Genomic DNA, 20,674 nt, shown 5'->3' with positions numbered 1-20,674 from the left:
ATGCATATAGCTTGAAGAGTTTAAACTTCCTCGACTTACGGACCCATCAAAATCATTGGCTTTTCTGTTTTACTCTTACAATTTGAGACCCTTTCTGGGAAGGAATTGGGTCAGCAGAGGTGGGGAGACTTTGTGACATTCAGGTAAGGGAGAAGAGTTGAAGTCCTCTGGCATTCTGCAGAGAAGAGATCTTGAAGTCAGTAACACACCTCAGAAGCTCTATGTAAAAAGTACTAATAACAAGCTTTTGGAAGAGTTACAGTATTTGTCCAGCGGTGAGGGGCAAAACATAAGGGTCTTCACAGACTTTTCCTTCAACTCATAGTTGTCATTAAACATGTAACTCTGTCTATTGTGGTGGCAGGTTTCTTCACAATCTCATAGGGTAGTTTTGAGTATTCCAGAAAATAACCCACTTAAAATACCTGGCACACACTTGGCACCTAGGCTGAGATCAGTATTAGTACCTTGCTTTCATTTTCTCCCTGTAACCTAGAACCATTTCAGGAAAAGCAGAATGCCATTGAGCAGTTTATTTTCTTTGAATGTTCTTACTGCCCTTTTCTACATTCCTGTATCATGAGATCTTGACATTCGTTCACTCATTCACTAAAAGTTCACTGTTCCCTTGTGAGTTGGAACAGAAAAGTGGTGGAAGCACTGACTTAGTACTTTCATTTAGGATTCCGCTGGGCATCGTTCATCATTTAGGATTCTGCCAGGCATCGTTCGGGAAAACAGACATTTTTAAAACTTGTTTCACTTTTTTTTAACATGATGACTATTCATTTTTCTGCCTCTTAGGTTAATATTTCAGAAAAATACAGTTAATGGAAAACATTTGAAATTGGAAATTATACAAAATATTTAGTTTCAGCATTTGTGTACACGTTTGCCAGGTTGGAAACAAGAGAATATAAGAATGGAAGCCCTCTTGAATGGTACAAAAAAATTCAAGTTGCTAAGCTGCTAAGTTCTGGGTTAATTAAAAAAAAAAAAAAGAAAAATTCAAGTTGCAATGTGTAAAACACAAATTGTAACTGTAGTAGCATTAAGATTAGTAAATTAGGAATGTATATGCTAAAACATGCTATTTGTCATTTAGAAAAAGGCTGGGATTGGTATGTGTGTGAAGGTTTCCAGTACATTCTTTATCAACAAGCAGAAGCCTTAAAGAACCTTGGAGTAGGCCCAGAGTTAAAGGTAAGTACATTTGTGACTAGATGTTAGCTTTACATATTGTTGTTTAAAGAACAGTAAGACTTAGAGTGGAACTAAGGAGAAATCAGTAATAACACTAGGGCTACTGGAAGAATAATTTTTCTGATGTTTTTGCTTTAATCCTTTTAGTAGTTTAGCAGTTCTGGAAGTGTGTTCTACAGGATGTAAATAAGCAATATATCCAAAAGAAAAATTTAAAGATTTTAGTCTTCAGATACTTAGGAAGCAACAGGTTAAACAAAGTGAAACTCCAATAACTTTGGGGTTTATTAGTACCTTTTGTGTGTTAATGTGCTTGTTTAATTTCCAGGGAATGTCCTGTGTGTTATTCAAAATTTGAGAACAAAATCGTTTGGTGTACGTACATAACGTCTATCAGGACTTGAGTTCCACAGAATGCACTTTGGACATTGATATGCTAAACCAGTCGTTCACCTGAGTGTGCATCAGAATCACCTGAAGTGCTTGAAAAAACACCAATCACTGGACCTTAATCCCTGAATTTCTGAGTTAGTATGTCTGGAGTAGGGCCCAAGGATGTGCATTTCTAACAAGTTCTTATGGGACACCCATGCTTCCGATCTGGGGACCCAGTCTTTGACTTTGCTGCCTTCCTGGAGCAACATAGTATTTCTGCAATTATTTGAATTTCATATTCCTTCATCTAGTAAAAGTCATTTAAGGAATGCTTTAAAAAACCAGTTATTTAGCAACAAGTTGTTCCCTTGCTTCATATGCCTCATTGGAAACCAAGTGTTGAGAGGTCCAGCCTAGTTGGGGAGAGGGATTTATGCATATGTGAAATGAATAGACATGAATTTATATGGTGACATAAGTGATTTTTTTTTTTTAAGAAATGGAGTCTCGCTCTGTTGCCCAGGCTGGAGTGCAGTGGTGCAATCTTGGCTCACTGCAACCTCTGCCTCCCGTGTTCAAGCAATTCTCCTGTCTCAGCCTCCCAAGTAGCTGGGACTACAGGCGCACGCTGCTATACCCGGCTAATTTTTTATATTTTATTATAGACGGGGTTTCACCATGTTGCCCAGGCTGGGCTCAAACTCCTGACCTCAGGCAATCTGTCCACCTCGGTCTCTCAAAGTGCTAGGATTACAGGCATGAGCCACCGCACCTGGCCCTCATAAGTGATATTAAAGGCAAAAAAAGAACAGAGAAAGATCAACATGGACTGCAGTTACCAAGGAAAGATTTGTAGAGGAGCCTTTGCTGTTCAAACTGGTGGTTGGGGCAAGCCCAAACAGAACAACCGTGATTCCAATGCATGGCCTAAATGGATGCTGGGCCTACAAAGCATGAAGCAACAGAGGCTAACCCATAATAGTCATTGCATTAGGTATGATAGCTGATAGTGGGGGGGTTGTGATCTGATTTCTGCTTACATAGTCATTCTATGTATAAATGTTTAGCAACAGTTTTATATGGTTACACCATATAGCTGTAGCAGGGTTTATTCCTATGTAGCTTTATGCTCACCTCATTAGGGGTTAATTCTGAAAACAATTTTTCTGAAATTAGCCAATGAGCATAACTGTTTAGACCTGATCAGTTGAGTGGCATTATGCCATGTACACAGGCTCCAGAATCAGAACTGACTCCAAATCCTATTGATAGCTTTTCTACTTACTGGCTGGGTAATCTTGGACAAGTTACTCAGTTTATTCAGTGATAAAATGAAGCTAATAGCTGTCTTACAATATTGTGTTGGAGCTAAGGGATGCCTGGTACCTAGTAGATGACGAATAAATGGAAAAGTCTTTTTTTTTTTTTTTTTTTTCTTTTTGAGACAGAGTCTTGCTCTGTCGCCCAGACTGGAGTACAGTGACCTGATCATGGATCACTGCAGCCCCAACCTCCTAGACTCGAGTGATCCTCCCACCTCAGCCTCCCAAGTAGCTGGGACTACAGGCGTGTGCCACTATACCTGGCTAACTTTTTGATTTTTTGTAGAGATGAGGTCTCACCATGTTGCCTAGGCTGGTTTCGAACTCCCGGGCTCAAGCAGTTTCTCCTGCCTTGAAGTCTGGGGATTACAGTAGTGAGCGACTGTGCCCAGCCGGAAAAGTTTTTTGTTTAGTTTTACTCACTTGGGACTGGTTAGTAAACCTGGTAACAGCTTCGCCCCTAACTAAAAGTGTAGTCATGTATCAGTTGCTTTGTTACTCTGATCCTTAATTTACTTAATATGCAAAAGAAAAGGACTCAACTCGGTGATTTTAATGTCTTTCTCTATCTAAAATTAAGAAAGATTTTTTCAGCATTTCTCATGTACCTAATACTATGATGATATTGTAATTCTTTTTAAGGAAAGGCAGGTAAGAATACATTTAGATGGAAGACTTAACCAGCCCTACAGGTGATTCTGATGCACACTTAAGCTTGAGAACTACTGGTTCAACATATTAATCCCCAGTGTGCATTTTGTGGAGCTCATGTTCTGATAGATGCTACATACAGACCCCAAAGATTTTGTCCTCAACTTGTGAATACCGCATAAAACATTTACTGGAAATTTATATGTAAGTTAATATTTAAAGTACAAGAGAGGTGTGGTATAGATGTGCCTGTACATTTGTCATCATAACCTGAATCACCCACCACTCATTTCCCTTCCACCTTAGAATGACGTTTTACATAATTTTTGGAAGCGCTACCTTCAGAAGAGCAAGCAGGCATATTGTCAGAACCCAGTTTATACCACTGGAAGGAAACCTACGGTAAGTCACAAGTCTGAAAAGTTGGATTAAAAAACATGTCTGTTGAGATGTAGAGATGAAGATGGGTTCATGACCAGTTTGAGTATCTGAGATTATGATGCTTGTCAGTGGATTTTCAGTTAAGAGGCTTCTGTTATAGTCCCAAGGACAGGGTCACTGATTTAAACATTGGAATAAAGTTTTTTCTTCACTTTTTTCCTGCAGTATGGAATTAATTTTGACATCTTATCAGACTGGTTGAAACATAAAGGAATTTGTGGTTGATTTTCTAGATAGAAGATAGAGTTTCTATCATTGTACTATTAAAATAATTTTTAATTTAATAAAGTATTTATTCTGTTTGCTTGGAATACCTACTTACTTTATGTTATGTTTCAAGATTCAGTTCAGTTATCATATCTTCTCAGAAGCCTTTATGTGAAGAAAAATAAAATCGGGGTATTCTCCCACATCCATCAGCTGTTTTTAGCAGTTTCTTTCTAACTGCTTTATAAATGTGCCATGTAACATTTTATTTAGGGTCGAGGATGGTTCTACTTCTGAGAAAAGGAAGTTTGATAATTTTTTTTGTTCATTTGTTTGGTTTTTTTTGAGACGGAGTTTCGCTCTTGTTGCCCAGGCTGGAGTGCAATGGCGCCATCTTGGCTCACTGCAACCTCTGCCTTCCTGGTTCAAGCAATTCTTCTGCCTCAGCCTCCTGAGTAGCTGGGATTACAGGCGCCTGCCACCACACCTGGTTCATTTTTGTATTTTTAGCAGAGACGTGGTTTCACCGTGTTGGCCAGGCTGATCTTGAGCTCCTGACCATGGGTGATCCACCCTTCTCGGCCTCCCAAAGTGCTGGGATTACAGGCGTGAGCCACTGCGCCCAGCCAGTTGGATAATTTTTGATGTGTGGTACAGATGCCCCTTGCCATGGGGTCACATCCCGATAAACCCATTGTAAGCTGAAACTATCATTAAGTTGAAAATGCAGGCTGTTATGACTCATACCTGTAATCCCAACACTTTGAGAGGCTAGGGCAAGAGGATTGCTTGAGCCCAGAAGTTCGAGACCAGCCTGGGTAACATAATGAGATCCCAACTCTACAAAAAATTAAAAAATACATACCGGGCATGGTGACACATGCCCTATATAGTCCCAGCTACTTGGGAGGCTGAGGTGGGTGGATTGCTTGAGCTTAGGAGGTTGAGGCTGCAGTGAGCTGTGATCACACCACTGCACTCCAGCCTGGGCAACAGAGTGAGACTTGTCTCAGAAAAAAGAAAATGCATTTAATATACCCAGCCTACCGAACATGATGCCTTAGTCTGGCCCGCTTTGAACATGCTCAGGACACTTACATTAGACTATAGTTGGGCAAAAGTCATCAAATACAAAACCTGTTTTATAATAAAGGGTTGAATATCTCATGTAATTTATTGAATACTTTATTGAAAGTAAAAAACAGTATGGTTGTATGGGTGCTTGAAGTATAGTTTTGACTTTGTACATATTGCTTGCACCATAGTAAAGTCAAAACATCACAAGTAAGGGACCATCTGTAGTTACTCTTCATATGGCTAGAAGAGATTCTGAATCTGTTTGATACACATTTGTTAAGGCCTTGGGAATTTGGCCCAGTGTTTCCATGTTTGCTTGGGTTCTCATAGGTTTCACATCCAGAGTTGAGAGACCAAGTACTGAGAAACCCAGGTCAAGGTGAAGAGTAGGTTACAGAGATGAGCAAAAGAGATAACCTCTGAGCTCCTTCAGTATCCTCATGTGATACCAATCCTAAGAATGAGAAGTTTAGAGTAGTCAAGTCATACAGGATAATGATGGTTAAATGTTATCCTGGGGGGCAGTTGTGGGGGCCAACCTGAGAAAGCTAACTGAAAAAAAAAAGGCGGGGGAGTAACCTGAGGAGTTCATTTGGGGAATGTTTTAAAATATGAGATAATGAATTTAAATAAACTCGAGAAATAACTTGAATTTACTAGAAAAGATAATATTTTATAATCATAGAACTATGAAACATTATACTGTCTTGATACGTGAGAGAGATACTTCCCAAGAAAATCGAAAGATACTATATGGTTCTAAGGTAACATTTTGAAAAAGAAAGGAAAGAATTACCTAAACTACTAAGAACTTGATCTTTAAAATTTCATATCTAAGGTATTTGTTGATTGTATTTATGCCCTGGGACTTTGCCTAGCACATAGAAAATATGCATCAGAACCTGGGATTCTCTGACATTTAAATATTTTTGGGTTAACTTAAGATTTTTTTTAAGAAAAAGGTTTTGCTAGAGTTGAGTAAATTCTCGTGTAAAGCAATATTAGCATCACACTAAAATCTTGGTGAATAAATAAGCAATAAGTAAAATATTAAGCTGATATGTGAATTGGTAAGGTAATTTCTACTTCAAGAGTATAGCTATACTCTATTTTGAAAGGAAATGGAAACAATTACTTTTAATTAGAAGCATAGTTTTCTCAAGTATATCCATTAAATATTTCCTTAGTGCTTTGGATATAACTGTTTTGAGAACAGTAAGAGGCCTGCATCTGAATCCTGGTCCCTACTTTTGAGCTGTATTATCTTGGGTGAGGTAAATTACTGAAAATGTGCAGAAGAAGCAAATTAACAAGCAAATATAGAGAGGGGGACAGTGGGGAAGGGTGCTATTTAATAAAAGGTGGTCATGGAGGCCCTTGCTGATGTGGGAGCTGAAGTGATGAAGAAAGTGAGAGAGTAAACCATGGGATATCTAGGGCAAGAAATGCAGAATTTCAGGTCTTACCAAGACCAGTTGAATGCAGATATGCATTTTAAGAAGTCTGTAGATGCTTCCTATACACAGTACACTAAAGTTTGAGAAGCACTGGTGTAGATGAGAAGTGATGGTGGCTGGTACCAGGTGGTAGAACTGGAGGTGATAAGTGATAGGATTCTATATAAAGTCTGAAGATAGAGCCAACAGAATTTCCTGGTGGATTGGATTTGAGAGAAAGAGAGGAATAGGAGTCAATGATGACTCTAAGGTTTTTGACCTGAGCAGCTGGAAGGAAGGAGTTGCCATCAACTGAAGGGTAAGTGAGCCAGGAAAGTCAGGGGTTCCATTTTGGACATGTTAAGTTTGAGACAGCTGTTAGCATCTATTGGTCCATTTTCACACTGCTATAAAAATACTACCTGAGACAGGGCAATTTCTAAACAAAAGAAGTTTAATTGACTCACAGTTCCACATGGTTGGGGAGGCCCTAGAAAACGTGTAATCATGGCCGAAGGAGAGGGAAAGTAAGGCATGTCTTACATGGCAGCAGGAGAGAGAGAGAGACAGAGAATGCGTGCGTGTGAGCAAGCACATGCAGGGGGAAACTGCCACTTTTAAAACCATCAGATTGCATGAGAACTCCCTCACTATCATGAGAACAGCATGGGGGAACCACCCCCATGATCCAGTCACCTCTCACCAGGTCCCTCTCGTGACATGTGGGGATTACAATTCAAGATGAGAGATTTGGATGGGGACAGAGCCAAACCATATCATTCCACCCCGGCCCCTGCCAAATCTCATATCCTTCTCACGATGCAAAATCAGCCATGCCTTCCCAACAGTCTACGAAAGTCTTAACTCATTCCAGCATTAACTTATTAACTCAAAAGTCCAAGTCCAAAGTCTCATCTGAGACAAGGCAAGTCCTTTCTGCCTATGAATCTGTAAAATCAAAAACAAGTTGGTTACTTCCAAGAGGAAATGAGGTTATAGGCATTGGGTAAATATTCCCAATCCACATGGGATAAATTGTCCAAAACAAAGGGCCAATACAAGTCCGAAACCCAGCAGGGCATTCACTAAATCTTAAAGCTTCAAAATAAGCTTTGACTCCATGTCTCACATCCAGGCATGCTGATGCAATGGGTGGTTTCACAAGGTCTTGGGCAGCTCTGCTCCTGTGGCTCTGCAGGGTACAGCCCCCAAGGCTGCTTTCATGGGACAGAGTTGAGTGTCTGGCTTTCCAAGCACATGGTGCAAGTTGTCAGTGGATCTACCATTCAGGGATCTGCAAGACGATGGCCCTCTTCTCACAGCTCCACCAGGCAGTGCTCCAGTGGGGAATCTGTGTTGGGGCTCCAACCCCTCATTTCTCCTCTGCATTGCCCTAGAAGAGGTTCTCCATGAGGGCTCTGCCCCTGCAGCAGACTTCTGCCTGGACATCCAGGCATTTCCATACATCCTCTGTAATCTAGGCAGAGGTTCCCAAACCTCAGCTCTTGTCTTCTATGCACCCACAGGCCCATCACCACATGGAAGCTGCCAAAGCTTGGGGCTTGCACCCTCTGAAGCCATGGCCTGAGCTATACTTTGGTGCCTTTTAGCCACGGCTGGAGCTGGAGTGGCTGAGATGCAGGGCACCATATCCTGAGGCTGCACAAAGTAACTGAGCCCTGGACCTGGCCCGTAAAACCATTTTTCCCTCCAAGGCCTCTGGGCCTGTGATGGGAGGGGCTGTCTCGAAGATCTCTGACATGTCTCTGATATGCCCTGGAGACATTTTCCCCATTGTCTTGACTATTAACATTCACTCCTCATTACTAATGCAAATTTCTGTAGCCGGCTTGAATTTTCTCCCAGAAAATGGGTTTTTCTTTTCTACCTCGTCGTCCGGCTGGAAATATTCCAAACTTTTATGCTCTGCTTCCCTTTTAAATAAAAGTTCCAGTTTCAGATAATCTCTTTGTGAATGCACATGACTGAGTGCTTTCAGGATCAGCCAGGTTACCTCTTGAATGCTTTGCTGCTTAGAAATTTCTTCTGCCAGATACCCTGAATCATCTTTCTCAACTTCAAAGTTCTACAGATCTCTAGGGCAGGGGCAAAATGCCACCAGTCTCTTTGCTAAAACCAAGAGTAACCTTTACTCCAGTTCCCAATAAGTTCCTCATCTCCATCTGAAACCACCTCAGCCTGGACTTCATTGTCCATATCACTATCAGCATTTTTTTCTTTTTTGAGATAGAGTGTTGCTTTGTTGCCCAGGCTGGAGTGCAGTGGCACCATCTTGGCTCATTGCAACCTCTGCCTCCTGGATTCAAGCGATTTTTGTGGCTTAGCCTCCCGAGTAGCTGGGACTACAGATGCACGCCACCATGCCCAACTACTTTTTTGTATTTTTAGTAGAGATGGGGTTTCACTGTGTTGGTCAGGCTGGTCTTGAACTCCTGACCTCAGGTCAGGCCCACCTCCACCTCTCAAAGTGCTGAGATTATAGGCGTGAGCCATCGCACCTGGCCACTAACAGCATTTTGATCACAATCATTCAACAAGTTTCTAGGAATTTCCAAACTTTCTTTCATCTTCCTGTCTTCTTCTGAGCCCTCCAAACTGTTCCAACCCCTGCCTGTTACCCAGTTCCAAAGTTGCTTCCACATTTTCCGGTATCTTTATGGTGCTATTCCACTCCTGGTACCAATTTCCTGTATTAGTTTGTTTCCACACTCCTATAAAGACACTACCTGAGACTGGGTAATTTATAAACAAAAGAGGTTTAATGGGCTCAGAGTTCTGCATGGCTGCAAGGCCTCAGGAAACTTATATCATGGTGGAAAGCAAAGGTGAAGCAAGGCATGTCTTCCATGGCAGCAGGAGAGAGAGAGTGTGCAGGGGGAACTGCCACTTTTAAAACAGTCAGATCTCATGAGAACTCCCTCACTATCACAAGAACAGCATGGGGGAAACTGCCCCCATGATCCAGTCACCTCCCACTAGGTCCCTCCCTCCAGACATGGGGATTACAATTCAAGATGAGATTTGGGTGGGGACACAGAGCCAAACCATATCAGCATCTAAGAGGAAATTTCAAGTTTGCAGTTAGATATAAAAGTCTGCAGTTCAGGAGAGAGATCTGGGCTGGAGACATAAATTTCGAAGCTGTTAGTTTATATTATAATCACGAAATCTAACATGCTGTTGTTTGTAAGATACACCATTATTTTAAGTACCGCTAAGAAAGAAAAGAGTGCTGCAAATTCAATTTCGACATGCCAGTGATTGTGAGATAAATCTCGATTTCTAGGATGTTAAAATGTGGTAAGGGGGGGGGACATTTTACAATTTGAAGATAGTAGCTAGTATTTAAAACCGTAAGACCAGATGACATCACCAAAGTGTGAAGACAGAGAGAGGACCAATAACTTAGCTCTGGGTCGTTCTAGGGTTAAGATGTTTGGGATAAAAGAGGAACTGGCAAAAAAATTATTGGGAACAATGTGAAGTAAGAGGACATCTGAGAGAATGAGCACTCTGGAAACCAAGGAAACAAAGTGTTTCAAGAAGAGGGCAGTGATCAGCTGTGATAAATGCTGTCACCAGGTCAAGAAGGAAGAGGGCTGCAAAGTGGTTAGTGGAGCAGTGGGATCAAAACCTTGATTGGAATGGAATATAAGGTAGATTGAGAGGAGAGAATTTGGAGACAACAAATCTGGATTTTTTCAAGGCATTCTGCTGCAACAAGTACAAAGAAATTGCATGGTTGCTGGGGTGAAGGGTGAGCTTTTAAAAAGTGGGATAGAAGGGTGGAGCCAAGGTGGCTGAATAGGAACAGCTTCAGTCTACAGGTCCCAGCATGAGCGATGCAGAAGACAGGTGATTTCTGCATTTCCAACTGAGGTACCGGATTCATCTCACTGGGGAGTGCCAGACAGTGGGTGCAGGACAGTGGGTGCAGTGCACCGTGCGTGAGCTGAAGCAGGGCGAGGCATCGCCTCACCCGGGAAGTGCAAGGGGTCAGGGAATTCCCTTTCCTAGTCAAAGAAAGGGGTGACAGACGGCACCTGGAAAATCAGGTCACTCCCACCCTAATACTGCGCTTTTCCAACAGGCTTCACAAACGGCACACCAGGAGATTATATCCTGCACCTGGCTCAGAGGGTCCTATGCCCACAGAGCCTCGCTCATTGCTAGCACAGCAGTCTGAGATCAAACTGCAAGGCGGCAGCGAGGCTGCGGGAGGGGTGCCCGCCATTGCCTAGGCTTGAGTAGGTAAACAAAGCAGCCAGGAAGCTCGACCTGGGTGGAGTCCACCACAGCTCAAGGAGGCCTGCCTGCCTCTGTAGGATCCACCTCTGGGGGCAGGGCACAGACAAACAAAAGGCAGCAGTAACCTCTGCAGACTTAAATGTCCCTGTCTGACAGCTTTGAAGAGAGTAGTGGTTCTCCTAGCATGCAGCTTGAGATCTGAGAATGGGCAGACTGCCTCCTCAAGTGGGTCCCTGACCCCCGAGTAGCCTAACTGGGAGGCACCCCCCAGTAGGGGTGGTCTGACACCTCACACGGCCAGGTACTCCTCTGAGAAAAACTTCCAGAGGAACGATCAGGCAGCAGCATTCGGGTTCACCAATATCCGCTGTTCTGCAGCCATCGCTGCTGATACCCAGGCAGACAGGGTCTGGAGAAGACCTCCAGCAAACTCCAACAGACCAACAGACCTGCAACTGAGGGTCCTGACTGTTAGAAGGAAAACTAACAAACAGAAAGGACATCCACACCAAAAACCCATCTGTACATCACCATCATCAAAGACCAAAGGTAGGTAAAACCACAAAGATGGGGAAAAAACAGAGCAGAAAAACTGGAAACTCTAAAAATCAGAGTGCCTCTCCTCCTCCAAAGGAACGCAGCTCCTCACCAGCAATGGAACAAAGCTGGACAGAGAATGACTTTGACGAGCCGAGAGAAGAAGGCTTCAGAAGATCAAACTACTCCGAGCTAAAGGAGGAAGTTCAAACCAATGGCAAAGAGGTTAAAAACCTTGAAAGAAAATTTGATGAATGGCTAACTAGACTAACCAATGCAGAGAAGTCTTTAAAGGACCTGATGGAGTTGAAAACCACGGCACAAGAACTACGTGACGAATGCACAAGCCTCAGTAGCCGATGCAATCAACTGGAAGAAAGGGTATCAATGATGGGAGACGAAATGAATGAAATGAAGCGAGAAGAGAAGTTTAGAGAAAAAAGGATAAAAAGAAACTAACAAGCCTCCAAGAAATATGGGACAATGTGAAAAGACCAAATCTATGTCTGATTGGTGTACCCGAAAGTGACGGGGAGAATGGAACCAAGTTGGAAAATACTCTGCAGGATATTATCCAGGAGAACTTCCCCAGTCTAGCAAGGCAGGCCAACATTCAAATTCAGGAAATACAGAGAATGCCACACATATACTCCTCGAGAAGAGCAACTCCAAGACACATAATTGTCAGATTCACCAAAGTTGAAATGAAGGAAAAAATGTTAAGGGCAGCCAGAGAGAAAGGTCGGGTTACCCACAAAGGGAAGCCCATCAGACTAACAGCAGATCTCTCGGCAGAAACTCTACAAGCCAGAAGAGAGTGGGGGCCAATATTCAACATTCTTAAAGAAAAGAATTTTCAACCCATAATTTCATATCCGGCCAAACTAAGCTTCATAAGTGAAGGAGAAATAAAATCCTTTACAGACAAGCAAATGCTGAGAGATTTTGTCACCATCAGGCCTGCCCTACAAGAGCTCCTGAAGGAAGCACTAAACATGGAAAGGAACAACTGGTAACAGCCACTGCAAAAACATGCCAAATTGTAAAGACCATCAAGGCTAGGAAGAAACTGCATCAACTAACGAGCAAAATAACCAGCTAACATCATAATGACAGGATCAAATTCACACATAACAATATTAACCTTAAATGTAAATGGGCTAAATGTTCCAATTAAAAGACATAGACTGGCAAATTGGATAAAGAATCAAGACCCATCAGTGTGCTGTATTCAGGAAATCCATCTCATGTGCAGAGACACACATAGGCTCAAAATAAAGGGATGGAGGAAGATCTACCAAGCAACTGGAAAACAAATAAAGGCAGGGGTTGCAATCCTAGTCTCGGATAAAACAGACTTTAAACCAACAAAGATCAAAAGAGACAAGGCCATTACATAATGGTAAAGGGATCACTTCAACAAGAAGAGCTAACTATCCTAAATATATATGCACCCAATACAGGAGCACCCAGGTTCATAAAGCAAGTCCTTAGTGACCTACAAAGAGACTTAGACTCCCACACAATAATAATGGGAGACTTTAACACCCCACTGTCAACATTAGACAGATTAACAAGACAGAAAGTTAACAAGGATATCCAGGAATTGAACTCCGCTCTGCACCAAGCGGATCTAATAGACATCTACAGAACTCTCCACCCCAAATCAACAGAATATACATTCTTTTCAGCACCACACCACACCTATTCCAAAATTGACCACATAGTTGGAAGTAAAGCACTCCTCAGCAAATGTAAAAGAACAGAAATTATAACAAACTGTCTGTTAGACCACAGTGCAATCAAACTAGAACTCAAGATTAAGAAACTCACTCAAAACCGCTCAACTACATGGAAACTGAGCAACTTGCTCCTGAATGACTACTGGGTACATAATGAAATGAAGGCAGAAATAAAGATGTTCTTTGAAACCAACGAGAACAAAGACACAACATACCAGAATCTCTGAGACACATTTAAAGCAGTGTGTAGAGGGAAATTTATAGCACTAAATGCCCCCAAGAGAAAGCAGGAAAGATCTAAAATTGACACCCTAACATCACAATTAAAAGAACTAGAGAAGCAAGAGCAAACACATTCAAAAGCTAGCAGAAGACAAGAAATAACTAAGATCAGAGCAGAACTGAAGGAAATAGAGACACAAAAAACCCTTCAAAAAATCAATCCAGGAGCTGGTTTTTTGAAAAGATCAACAAAATTGATAGACCGCTAGCAAGACTAAATAAAGAAGAAAAGAGAAAAGAATCAAATAGACACAATAAAAAATGATAAAGGGGATATCACCACCAATCCCACAGAAATACAAACTACCATCAGAGAATACTATAAACACCTCTACGCAAATAAACTAGAAAATCTAGAAGAAATGGATAAGTTCCTCGACACATACACCCTCCCAAGACGAAACCAGGAAGAAGTTGAATCTCTGAATAGACCAATAACAGGCTCTGAAATTGAGGCAATAATTAATAGCTTACCAACCAAAAAAAGTCCAGGACCAGACGGATTCACAGCCGAATTCTACCAGAGGTACAAGGAGGAGCTGGTACCATACCTTCTGAAACTATTCCAGTCAATACAAAAAGAGGGAATCCTCCGTAACTCATTTGATGAGGCCAGCATCATCCTGATACCAAAGCCTGGCAGAGACACAACAAAAAAAGAGAATTTTAGACCAATATCCCTGATGAACATCGATGCAAAAATCCTCAATAAAATACTGGCAAACCAAATCCAGCAGCCCGTGAAAAAGCTTATCCACCGTGATCAAGTGGGCTTCATCCCTGGGATGCAAGGCTGGTTCAACATACGCAAATCAATAAACGTAATCCAGCATATAAACAGAACCAAAGACAGAAACCACGTGATTATCTCAATAGATGCAGAAAAGGCCTTTGACAAAATTCAACAACGCTTCATGCTAAAACCTCTCAATAAATTAGGTATTGATGGGACATATCTCAAAATAATAAGAGCTATTTATGACAAACCCACAGCCAATATCATACTGAATGGACAAAAACTGGAAGCATTCCCTTTGAAAACTGGCACAAGACATGGTTGCCCTCTCTCACCACTCCTATTCAACATAGTGTTGGAAGTTCTGGCCAGGGCAATTAGGCAGGAGAAGGAAATAAAGGGCATTCAATTAGGAAAAGAGGAAGTCAAATTGTGCCTGTTTGCAGATGACATGATTGTATATCTAGAAAGCCCCATCGTCTCAGCCCTAAATCTCCTTAAGCTGATAAGCAACTTCAGCAAAGTCTCACAATACAAAATCAATGTAGAAAAATCACAAGCATTCTTATACACCAATAACAGACAAACAGAGAGCCAAATCATGAGTGAACTCCCATTCACAATTGCTTCAAAGAGAATAAAATACCTAGGAATCCAACTTAAAAGGGATGTGAAGGACTTCTTCAAGGAGAACTACAAACCACTGCTCAATGAAATAAAGAGGATTCAAACAAATGGAAGAACATTCCATGCTCATAGGTAGGAAGAATCTATATCATGAAAATGGCCATACTGCCCAAGGTAATTTATAGATTCAGTGCCATCCCCATCAAGCTACCAATGACTGTCTTCACAGAACTGGAAAAAACTACTTTAAAGTTCATATGGAACCAAAAAAGAGCCCACATTGCCAAGTCAATCCTAAGCCAAAAGAACAAAGCTGGAGGCATCACGCTACCTGACTTCAAACTATACTATAAGGCTACAGTAACCAAAACAGCATGGTACTGGTACCAAAACAGAGATATAGACCAATGGAACAGAACAGAGCCCTTAGAAATAATGCCGCATGTCTACAACTATCTAATCTTTGACAAACCTGACAAAAACAAGAAATGGGAAAAGGATTCCCTATTTAATAAATGGTGCTGGGAAAACTGGCTAGCCATATGAAAGCTGAAACTGGATCCCTTCATTACACCTTATACAAAAATTAATTCAAGATGGATTAAAGACTTACATGTTAGACCTAAAACCATAAAAACCCTAGAAGAAAACCTAGGCAATACCATTCAGGACATAGGCATGGGCAAGGACTTCATGTCTTAAACACCAAAAGCAATGGCAACAAAAGCCAAAATTGACAAATTGGATCTAATTAAACTAAAGAGCTTCTGCACAGCAAAAGAAACTACCATCAGAGTGAACAGGCAACCTACAGAATGGGAGAAAATTTTTGCAACCTACTCATCTGGCAGAGGGCAAATATCCAGAATCTACAATGAACTCAAACAAATTTACAAGAAAACAACCCCATCAAATGTGGTCGAAGGATATGAACAGACACTTCTCAAAAGAAGACATTCATGCAGCCAAAAAACACATGAAAAAATGCTCATCATCACTGGTCATCAGAGAAATGCAAATCAAAACCACAATGAGATACCATCTCACACCAGTTAGAATGGCGATCATTAAAGTCAGGAAACAACAGGTGCTGGAGAGGATGTGGAGAAATAGGAACACTTTTACACTGTTGGTGGGAGTGTAAACTAGTTCAGCCATTGTGGAAGTCAGTGTGGTGATTCCTCAGGGATCTAGAACTAGAAATACCATTTGACCCAGCCATCCCATTACTGGGTATATACCCAAAGGATTATAAATCATGCTGCTATAAAGACACATGCACACGTATGTGTATTGCGGCACTATTCACAATAGCAAAGACTTGGAACAAACCCAAATTTCCAACAATGATAGACTGGATTAAGAAAATGTGGCACATATACACCATGGAGCACTATGCAGCCATAAAAAATGATGAATTCATGTCCTTTGTAGGGACATGGATGAAGCTGGAAACCATCATTCTCAGCAAACTATCGCAAGGACAAAAAACCAAACACTGCGTGTTCTCACTCATAGGTGGGACTTGAACAATGAGAACACATGGACACAGGAAGGGGAACATCACACACTGTGGACTGTTGTGGGGTTGGGGAAGGGGGGAGGGATAGCATTAGGAGATATACCTAATGCTAAATGACGAGGTAATGGGTGCAGCACACCAACATGGCACATGTATACGTATGCAACAAAACTGCACGTTGTGCACATGTACCCTAAAACTTGAAGTATAATAATAAAAATTTTTTTTAAAAAATGGGATAAATGGTAGCATATTTGTGTAGTGATACGAATGATGCAGGAGAGAAGAACAATTTGCAATGGAGAGAAAGAGTAGATGTGAATCTTTGAACAGATATCTTTGAACATACAGAGAGGTAGGATCAAGTGCACAAAGAGAGAACCTGGCTTTAAACAGGAGTTTAAATCGTCCAGAAGAATCAGGCAGAGGCAGAGTATGTGGTAGAGTTGCTGGCAGTGGTAACCTGTGGGAACCTGTGGAAGTTTTCTCAGTGTGTTCATGCTCATCAGCCAGCTTTCTGGTTAGCCGCCTTCTCACGGGGCTTCCCTATAGGGAGGGGATATGCTTGACAGAGGACACAAGCATCTTATTTCATTCTCTTGAGTTGTTTTTTTTTTTTTTTTTTTGCTTCATTGTCTTGTGAGCCTCTTTATCAGGAGTCTTAAGTCTTATCTTCCTGTAATAAGATCAAGTTTGTTGGCCTGCAGGGTTGAAATCATGGCTTTTTGACTGTGATTATTTTGCCTAGGTAATGTCAGCTAATGAGGTCTTTAGGTAGCCAACCAGCTGACCTTTTTAGGGACACTGTCATTTCAACAGTACATGTGTGAACAGTTAAACAGTAGTATGTGATAGTATATCCTTGTTGATTACATGTTACAAATCATATGTGCTATAGGATTTCAAGGAAAGGAGAAATCTCTGAAGAGTGGGTTGGAAAAATGGCATGATGAGTAAGTAATGAGTTAGAGAGAGGGAGGAAAAGGCATAGTTCAGGCAGGAGAACCAGAATTAACAAAGATACAAAGCAAAAATTCCCCAGGTAGGTTTGGTAAAAAGAAGCCAGCCAGCATATGTGGAGTCATTGATGCATGTTGTTTTCAGTGGTGAAGATATTAGCGCTGTAAGAGAGATGTTCATGGAAGAAGGAGACCTGATGGCAGGGCTGGCAGCCGGTTTCCTCACCCATCCTTGTGTGTGACTCCTCTCCAAGAAGCACTGCTGGGAGCTGTCAGGAGCATGTTTCAGAAGTAAAGGGACTTGGCAGACAGTTGCAGTTTTCTAGAGTGGTTTCTTTCAGGGTGTTTGTGATAGGAGTTGTTTAAGTTCCCAGAAATTAACTGTTTAAAACTGTTACGCAATAATTTTATTTATATCGTTTTGCAAACAGGTATTAGAAGATAATCTAAGTCATTCAGACTGGGCTAGTGAGCCTGAGCTGCTAAGTGATGTCAGCTGTCCTCCTTTTCTTGAAAGTGGAGCGGAGTCTCAGTCTGACGTCCACACTCGAAAACCTTTCCCCATCAGCAAAGCATCACAATCAGGTAAAAATGAGAACCAAACCATTTAGAATTTTAAAGCTGTTATGCCCCTTAAAAATAATTTAGTCTAATCTTCTGATAATCCAAGGAAAGGGAACTTGGTTTAGCAAGGAAGAATCTAGCAAGGAAGAATGACTTGCTCAATCATATGGCTAAGACAAACTAAGTGAAATCTTAGCGCAATTTTTTAAAAGGCACATTGTCTCCATGTGAGTTTTTTGTGTGTGACTTTAAAGGGACATAAAGTTCAAGTGGATCCAGAAAGAAGGAGGTTACTTCAAAAAGATCTATATGTGTGGGCTCAGCATCTTCAAAGAAAAGTTGTAGCAGAAAAATGTTATCATGTGGCCATATAGTAAAATAGACAAAGATGATATGTCCAGTTTCTAAGCATAGACTAAAGCAAACTGAGTAAAATTTACCTTGTTACATGTGTGTTTTACTTTCTGATATAATTCCATAACTTGAAATAAATAAGGAATATATTTAAGATTAAAATATAGGCCTTCATTCCTTTATCAGTGTATCCACATCTCTTGCTGGACTGCACAGTGACACAGATATCAAATAAGTTACTTTTGGTGTAAAGTGTTAGGATCATTGACTAATTGGGCAACAAGGAATTTCTGGAGTTTTCTTCTCCACCTTTTCAGACAAGCCTGAGCTCAAATAGTCCCAGAAGGCCGTGACTATAAAACCATCGAACCTTTTTAAAAAAAGATATTAGCTCCTTTTAAAGCATCATGATTGTTTTGTTTACGTGTGTAACACTTTTGTTTGCTTATTTGTTTTTGTTTGTTTGTTTTTTTTTTTTTGAGGTGGAATCTAGTTCTGTCACCCAGGCTGGAGTGCAGTTGCACAATCTCAGCTCACTGCAACCTCCGCCTCCCAGGTTCACGCGATTCTCCTGCCTCAGCCTCCTGAGTAGCTGGGATTACAAGCATGTGCCACCACGCTCGGCTAATTTTTGTATTTTTAGTAAAGACGGGGTTTCACCATGTTGGTCAGGCTAGTCTTAAACTCCTGACCTTGTGATCGGCCTGCCTCAGCCTCCCAAAGTGCCGGGATTACAGGTGTGAGCCACCGTGCTCGGCCTGCTTGTTTTTTAGTAAATGATGATTCCCTAGAGCTTTCTTTTAGTTTTTACATTAAAAGTAATCAATGGCCAGGCACAGTGGCACACACCTGTAATCCCAAGACTATGGGAGGCTGAGACGAGCAGATCACTTGAGGTCAGGAGTTCAAGACCAGCCTGGCCAACATGGTGAAACCCCATCTCTACTAAAAATACAAAAATTAGCTAGGCCTGGTGGTACACACCTGTAGTCCCAGCTTCTTGGGAGGCTGAGGCAGAATTGCTTGAACCAGGAGGCAGAGGTTTTAGTGAGCCAAGATCACACCACTGCACTCCAGTGTAGGTGACAGAGCAAGACTCCATCTCAAAAAAAAAAAGAAGTAATTATTAGTGAAACTTAATATAAAACTATAAAATGCAGATAGTCACAAAGAAAAAATCACCAGTTATTGTACCAACTAGAAATTACTGCTACTGCTATTGTAGATCATTCCAGAAAGTTTTTCTTCATGTATGTATAGGGAAAGAATTTATTTTGTTTTTGTAAAAATTTGAATTATTGCTTCATTCTTTAAATTTTTAAATCAAAATTCTACAAATCATTCTATAAGTCTTGTTATAAAAAAATCGCAAAAATAAAAAATTGTTTAAAGTTGTAGTCCACCAGTCACGGTGGTGGACTGTACCTATTGTAATCCCAGCATTTGGGGAGGCCAAGGAGGGAGGATCAGTTGAACCCAGGAGTTCAAAACCAGCCTGGGCAACATAGTGAGACCTCTATCTCTCAAAAAATAAAAATTAGCTAGGCAGGGTGGTGCATGCCTATAGTCCCAGCTACTCAGGTAGCTGAGGTTGCAGGAGTGCTTGAACCAGGAGGTCAAGGCTGTAGTGTGTCGTGATCATGCCACTGCACTCTAGCCTGGTCGATGGAGCAAAACCCTGTCTTAAAAAAAATAAAATTTGTAGTCTACCTTCAGCTAATGTCCTATTCCCAAGAGGCATTCATTTTCAACTCTTTTGTAACTTCCGTATTTCTGTATCACATGCTTCTAGTATTACATCTTGATTTCTGGTTTGGGACATTAGCTATTGAATTCCGTTTTAGTTCTTTCACACATTCCTCACTGTCCCTTAACACATGGTCACCAGTACATGCATGTGCATTTCTTATTCTCTCTCTTCTCAATATAATTGCTGTAATTTTTTACTAGATCAGTATTTACTGCTTAAATTATTATAAATGTATACACATTATTTAGACTGAGCAGTATAGCTTACTATGATTACTTTTTCTGTATATCCTGTGGTTTTCTTGGAGTTGATAATTGTTATTTATTTAGTTTTCTGTTTATTACTAATCTGTAAAATTTATTACTAATGTATCTCCACACTTCCTCCCAGTTCTTACAATCTCTTAATATCTTATGTATTCTATCAATTTCATCTTCTGGAAGAAGTCTCCCTGGAGCCTCTGATCTGCTCTGGTCTAGAATGTTATCTGTAGGCCTGTGGCCTGGCTGACTTCAGGATCTCTCCTTTTTTTTTTTGAGATAGAGTCTTGCTCTGTCGCCCAGGCTGGAGTGCAGTGGCGCGATCTTGGCTCACTGCAAGCTCTGCCTCCTGGGTTCATG

The 20,674-nt window shown here is 41.2% G+C and overlaps 1 protein-coding gene across 2 annotated transcripts in view; it reads left to right on the top strand.

Annotated features, from left to right (window-relative positions):
- TAF1B (TATA-box binding protein associated factor, RNA polymerase I subunit B) overlaps positions 1-20,674 on the top strand; it is a 95,818-nt gene that overhangs the window by 7,108 nt on the left and 68,036 nt on the right. For both annotated transcript variants that reach the window (XM_055254342.2, XM_055254343.2), the window contains exons 4-6: positions 1,106-1,203; positions 3,858-3,953; positions 17,818-17,971. In XM_055254342.2, the coding sequence (XP_055110317.1) occupies positions 1,106-1,203; positions 3,858-3,953; positions 17,818-17,971 (348 nt within the window). The remainder of the gene's footprint in view (positions 1-1,105; positions 1,204-3,857; positions 3,954-17,817; positions 17,972-20,674) is intronic.

Source organism: Symphalangus syndactylus, chromosome 18, assembly GCF_028878055.3.
Source record: "Symphalangus syndactylus isolate Jambi chromosome 18, NHGRI_mSymSyn1-v2.1_pri, whole genome shotgun sequence".
NCBI lineage: Eukaryota > Metazoa > Chordata > Mammalia > Primates > Hylobatidae > Symphalangus > Symphalangus syndactylus.
This window is presented reverse-complemented; position numbering and strand designations above follow the sequence as displayed.